This window comes from Triticum urartu, chromosome 6, assembly GCF_003073215.2.
Source record: "Triticum urartu cultivar G1812 chromosome 6, Tu2.1, whole genome shotgun sequence".
NCBI lineage: Eukaryota > Viridiplantae > Streptophyta > Magnoliopsida > Poales > Poaceae > Triticum > Triticum urartu.
This window is the reverse complement of record NC_053027.1, coordinates 405,824,273-405,831,059: the sequence shown is the minus strand read 5'-3', so window position 1 is coordinate 405,831,059 and position 6,787 is coordinate 405,824,273. Positions and strand designations below refer to the sequence as shown.

The following is a 6,787-nucleotide window of genomic DNA, read 5'->3' as shown; positions in this document are numbered from 1 at the left end:
GAATTAAGTACTGACCATGACATGCTTGCTATGTTTGCTAAGTTTGGTAGTTAAAAAACAATTGAGATGAGGATTACAGTTCATAATGTCAATGCTAGACCTGATAAACCTGAATGGCCAATAGAAGAGAGTGTTGGAGTGGATGTCCCTTAGTTGGAACTGACTTAGCAAATCCATTTGAGGAAAATGGACATGTTGGTGTAAACGAGGAAGACATGTACTCAGATGATAGTGACAATGAAGGTGATGCTAGTGATGTGCCTTGTAAAGATCCTAACTTTGTGCCCGACGATAGGGAAAAATCTTCTGATGATGACATATCAGAGGATGAGGAGGATGAAATTAAAGATGCTGAGCCCGTTGACCTTCCAGATTTTTCATATGATAGGGAAAATCCACCAATGACAGAGGGCACAGTATATAGTGACATGCATGAGTTTAGAGTGGTAATAGCTTAACATGCAATTGCACGTGAATTCGATTTTCAAATTGACAAGACTGATCCTTCGAGATTCAGGGCCCATTGTTGTGATGAGAATTGCAAGTGGAGAATTCATGCCGCTAGGATGGATGAGGGTAGCATCAAGGTGGTGGTAAACAAACATGGTCACACATGCTCAAGCACAAGACAAGATGAAACATCCAAACATACAAACCAGAATTGGGTGGCTAATAGAGTCAAAGTTTGGCTCCATGAAGATTCTAGTTTGGGACCCATTGCATTGCAGACCAAGATCAGTGAAAAGTACCATATGACCGTGCCCTACAAGAGGGTATACAAGGGAAAGGAGCAAGCACTTGAGGAGTTATATGGATCATGGGATCAAAGTTTTGACAAGTTGTATAGCTACAAGGCAGAAATTGATAAGTCTTGCCCTGGTAGCTCTTTTGTCATTGATCATGAAGTATCGCTTGGAGCGAGAAGGTTCACAAAGCTGTTCTTTGCATTAAAGCCATGCATAGATGGTTTTCTTACAGGTTGTAGGCCATATTTGGCTATTGACAACACTTTCTTGACAGGCAAATTCAAAGGTCAATTGGCAGCCGCAGTTGCTGTAGATGGCCACAATTGGATGTATCCTCTTGCTATTGGAGTAATCGACTCCGAGACAAAGGAAAACTGGGCTTGGTTCATGGAGAGGCTTAAAGATGCTATTGGCACACCAGAAGGTCTCATGATTTGCAATGATGCGGGAAAGGGTATTGATGGAGCTGTAGCTGACATATTCCCTATGGCTGAACATAGGGAGTGTATGTGGCACTTGGTAAAGAATTTTAAGAAGTTTCGAGGCAAGGTATATGATGATCACCTTTGGCCAGCCGCATATGCATGGAATTCTTATCATTTTAACAAGCACATAACAGCTATTCAACAAGCAAGGCCAACAGCAATATCCTACTTGCAAAAGAATCACATAAGGTTATGGACCAGGAGCCAGTTCACGACACTCTCAAAGGTGGACTATGTGACCAATAATCTTGTTGAATCCTTCAACAAATGGATCAAGCCTTACAAAGGAATGCATCTTCCAGAATTCATTGACAAGATGAGGCACGAGCAAATGATCATGTGGCATAAGAGAAGGAAGGTTTCTAGGAAATGGAAAGGCAGAATTATGCCACACATTGTGAAATAATTGCATGAGAAGAGCAGAGGTTTGACATTTCGGGTAACAAGAACTAGTGACACTGAAGCTGAAGTGCAGTGCAAGGCTGGGAGTGGTTATAGGCATGTTGTCAATCTCAGCAAGTGGACTTGCACTTGTAGAGAGTGGCAGGTTTGCGGATAGCCTTGTGTGCATGCTATTGCATTCATTGGGCATGTTCGAGGGTCTATAGAGGATTATGTTGATGATTGTTATAGTGTGGAAAAGTTTAGGGCTGCATATGAGCATATCATTCCTGGATTGGTTGACAAGTCTCAATGGCCCAAATGTGATCATGGCTTCTTCCTAGAACCACCTATACTAAAGAGCGTAGCGGGGAGACGAAGAAAGAATAGATACAAAGGATCCAAAGAAAGGTCAAAAGGGGCTCACAAATGCCCAATCTGTAAACGATATGGGCACCATTGGCACAGTTGTAGAGATGGTGATCCTGAACAAAAGGCAGCTATGCTTCTTGAAAGGTATTTACTTTTCCTATATTTACTGCATGTATTTACTTTTCTTGTATTTACTTTTCCTGAATTTACATTTTCTGATTTTATAACCCTGTTTTGTTTTAAGGGGGCCACCAAAGAAGAGGAGAAAGAAGAAGAGTGCCATACAGGACCCTGAGGCGGCCATGGTAGTTGCATGTGCTTCTACAACTGCTCCGGTCATGGTATACCCATCTAGGTAAGATTGCATTAAACTTGCGTGTCCTTATACTCCTGTCAACATTGCACAACATTGGTTAATCTTTTGATATCTAAAAACAGCACTGATCTAGTTTCTCAAATAAATGAGGATGTTGGCCCAAGTTCTAGTTTAGTGAAGTATATCTCCATCTATATTTGTTAGTTGCTGATCTGCACCTTTCAGAACCATGCAATGTGCTTACCAGATAAACATTATGTGTACAGATCTATCAAGGGTTCTAAAGAACCAAAACATGCTTCTGGGGAACAAAAGGAAAAATCTAAGAAGAGTGCGCCGCGAAAGGGAAAGGGTAAGGCTGCCAAAGAGAAGATTGCCTCACGAGTTGTTGCTATTGGAGAGCAGACACCAAAAGGCAAAGAAAAATGCAGCGAAGTTGCTCCACATGATAGCCCAGCCATGGGTACAAGAAGCAAAAGGACATCTCATAGCCCAGCTATGAGCACTAGGAGCAAAAGAGCACCTGTTAGATTGGACTTGTAGTGTGTGCTCTGTTTCGGTGTATGTTTGACATTAAAACATGTTGAGACCTCTCTGTTTTGTGTTGTGATGAACCAATATGGTCTTGTAACAAATTTGATGTTTGTGAGGGTATATTGCTCATGAGATGCAAATTGTGATTCTATGCTAATTAAGCGAAAATGCTGCCGAAATTTTGTTTTTTGTACTAACATTATTTTACTTGTTTTGTACTTTCATGCTGAAATTAATTAAAAAGTTCATCGCTCATCTTATATTCATGTAAAAATTATTGAAATGGAATACAATAGAAATCAGTATATCATTTGGCTAAATGGTCACAAGGTATGTTCAGGGGTAAAATCGTCTTTTCAACTGCCACTTAACAGTCAACTAACAGTCAACTCGCGATAGGGGCATATCTGTACGCAGTGCAAGTTTTCAGTGGCATATTTAGGGGAGGGAAATTTTCAATGGCATGTGAGGGTACGGGCAAGTTTTGAGTGGCATATATGGAATTCACCCTTAAACTATCAAGGGGGTCAGGTTATATTTCAAGTCGACATCCTTAGCCATTTGATTGACATCTTTTCATCCTTTGTGCTTATACTAATCTCACATGAGGGTTCCAGAGGGTCGTTTTGGCTCTTGGGAGCACATGCTTCTGGACAAACAGTAAATTAAAAAAATGTAAATAAATTTATAAAATTCAGATTTTTTGTGTTTGGATGTTCATGTTAGCCTCACATAGCGTGTTTGACAATTTTCACGCAAAACGGAATAATAGTGCTTCGTTCGGTAAAAAAATAAGATTAAGCTTTTCCGGTAAAAATTTGCAGGTAGCATTTAGGTGTGACAATGAGCGCATCTAATTTTATTCTATTTTTTTACGTTTGCAAAAAATATTTAGATATGGGATGGCCTCAATCTAAAACTTACTTTCAGTAGATGTGTGGGGACTGAATTCATGGAGAGATGGCTCGGATCAGGTCAACCAAAACCCTATCTAACGAAGAGGACCAACCTGTTTGGCTTTTAGAAGCGCCAGGGACTTACTTGGTTAAATCCTTTTATTTCATGATTAACTGGGGTGGAGTTTCTACTCATGTCTGGAAAAACTTTTGGAAGATTGTTGTACCTCACAAGTATCTAGTCTTTTTGTGGCTAGCTTTTAATAATAAAATTCTTACCAGGGACAATTTGAACAAAAGAAGGGTGGTGGATAACTTAAAATGCTTATTCTGTGATGAGGAGGAATCAGTTTGCCACCTGTTCTTTGAATGTGTAATTGCTAGACAGATTTGGAGTGATATGGCTGACTCTTTTGAGTTCAGTATCCCTAATAACATGGCTGAATTGTCTTCCTTTTGGAATGTGAATAATAAGAAATCTGTTGTCAATATTGCCTGTGTTGCTACTATTTGAAGCATTTGGACTATGCGTAATGATATGTGTTTTCAGGGGATACCATGGACAAGCACCCATATAATACCGGCAAGGATCAACGCATCGCTGCATCAATGAAAGATTCTCTGTGGAGGCGATCAATCGGTCCTGCTGAGAAGATGCCTCCAACTTCTGGATCGGCGAAGAGGAAAGCTGCTCAGGATTGTCTAGGCCTGGGCCTGAGCGCGTGCGCGAGGAAGAACCGAGGTAGGACGTTGAAGGCTCACTCAGAATGATGTTGGAGAAAAAAAAATGTAGAGATCTCCCCCCTTCGTTCTGCTCCTGCCGCGTCTTAGACGGTGACTTATGTCTAGCCTTGCATCGCTTCAAAAAAGATGTTAGGTTCCCTTTTGGTAACTTTGATTCAATATGGTCTGCGTTCAAACTTCTAGGGATGTAAATTGTTTCTATTTTCTGGTCTGTTACTTCTGGCAGACCCGGTTGCTTGTAACAGTCTCGATGACTTGCGTTGCTTCGTTTAAAAATCTGGCCTGTACCGTGGAGTCTCCTCCATGTGATCGATGGGGCAGCAGCGCGGAGTGGGGGTGGCATGTCACGTTGAGGGTTGAGTGAGGGGTGCTTCTCACGGACCGGCAAGACACGTGGTGGTGGACCGGTGGTGCTGCTACACACCGGTGTCGCTGGCGGAGCGGAGGTGTACACGAATGTAAAGCGCTGGCAGGTGCAGCCAACATGCACGGTCGGTATCTTTCCGTCAGCCAGGAACGTGATGAGACAGATCCTTATCTCTTCTTCCGGAAATACTGTACACACGATGGTTGGCGGACGCTGCATGCACGACACTCATTATCGACGGCTGCAACCCACTGAACAAAAGGAATACATGGCTGCAATATTTTGTCGTGCAGGAATCGGCCGCCAACCATCGTCCATGTAGCAGTGCTCCTCTTCTTCTCCCTTGGGCTGCCCTTATCTTGGACAGCATGATTGCGCTACGCTCCATAGGAGTACTCCTATGTGTTTTGAGATACTCCTAGCTTAGCTTTTCCGAGAGTGAGGGGATTGTCTACAAGTGCTCTCCCTTATCTTAAACAACATCATTGCGCTACGTGACCTAGCTACCTAGCTAGCTAGAGAGTGAAAGTATGAACGTACTCCATCAATTAGTCATGAGTACCTTCTTGCCGGTTATGCCCAGTGACACCGGCACTCCGGCAGCTCGGTTGAACAACGCCTAACCTAAAAGCATCTCAAAGCGGATTGGATTAACTTGATCGGATTGAAGATGCTCTAACTATGAGTAGTTTCTACTGTAAGGGTTAGGAAGTGAGCAGTCCATTGCTCGAGAAAATAGAGTATGGTAGAGCGATGCAACTTCCAACTTTGCTACAGGGAAGGGAACCACGCATGTGCCGTGTGCTCGTCGTTGCGCTCCGGTGTCTCCTCAAGATAAGCCTTGGTTAGACACATGGCCAGCAACAACGAACAGGTGTGTCGCGCGCCCATTGGGACCTCGCACGCTCGTACTAGCTCCGACGTCCCTGTCATTTGTTGCATCGCGGTATAAAGGCGCTCGTTAGGACGTAGTGGGCATTGCGTGTATCGCGGATTGTTGGAAGTTGGAACTGACGTATTAGCTGTTTGGTCGAAGGCAATGGTAGGTAGTATGGTTTTGCTCCGTCGACAACAGGATATATGCATCATGCATACGTCCAGGGGCTTCTTTTGCAGCAAGCGAACAAAAAGGAAATTAGGTCTGTGCTGGAGCCGCCCGCGTACGTTCAGGTTCAGGTTCGGCGCGGTGCAATGCTTCTCCTGATGCATTTCTGGTCACCTGACCTCCGTAATACCCCTTTAAACCTAACCCCGTGCCTTTTGATGTGTGCCCGATGTGATTGATCCATCATACACGTTTTAAAGTCATTATTGTAGAAAAAAAACTCTTTCGGTAATCTTATCCCGTACCTCTGACGTGCAAGTGATGTGATCGATTCATCAACCACATGTGGATGGTTATTACTACGTGGAGCAAGAAAAGTGGAGTATTCCCAAAGCCAAGTTAGGTCAAAGTGACGTGCTCCACACTGCCAGTTTCTTAGCATGCTACAGACTGTAGTTAAACGTCATCGGTATCAGGATTAGAAGTTTATTGTGGGATACGTGAATTGCCAGGGGGAGGCCAATGAAAAGATAAGTGATAATTGACCTTCTAAATTTCCTTTTCCCTTCCCCCTACTCAACTCTCTTCAAATTTCTATTCCCCATCACTGCCTCCCCACAACCAAAACAAAACATACCCTTCCCCCTCCTCATCTCTCTTCAAATTTCTATTCCCCACAACCAAAACACATTTGATTCTTTTTAATCAACAGTTATTTAAAATGGAGTCAGCCAAGGTTAAGCACACACGATGTTTGTCATAAGGGAAACAAACCTAGCACAGCGAACTATATATAGTTGGAACCTGTCCTTGTAGCAGGCAGCAGGGGCTTCTTGGTCTGAACACGCAGTTTGTCACAAGGAGCAACTTACATTCGCACTGCACTATTTCTAGCCACGAC

General features: G+C 43.1%; 1 protein-coding gene across 2 annotated transcripts; it reads left to right on the top strand.

Annotated features, from left to right (window-relative positions):
* Nucleotides 1–16: 16 nt before the first annotated feature.
* LOC125512139 lies at nt 17–2,999 on the top strand. Of its 2 annotated transcripts, none has more exons than XM_048677218.1 (3): nt 17–2,128; nt 2,229–2,339; nt 2,567–2,999. In XM_048677218.1, exons 1-3 carry the CDS (start codon nt 2,115–2,117, stop codon nt 2,841–2,843), a joined length of 402 nt encoding a protein of 133 aa, XP_048533175.1. In that variant the 5' UTR covers nt 17–2,114; the 3' UTR covers nt 2,844–2,999. Both variants share the same exon structure in this region; 1 of them encodes a protein (XP_048533175.1).
* The last annotated feature ends 3,788 nt before the right edge of the window (nt 3,000–6,787 follow it).

What these genes read in the sequence shown, in the direction of transcription:
- LOC125512139 (XM_048677218.1), top strand. An exon ending in GTCATGGTATACCCATCTAG is followed by an intron (nt 2,340 to 2,566) that starts GTAAGATTGCAT and finishes TTATGTGTACAG; the next exon opens with ATCTATCAAGGGTTCTAAAG.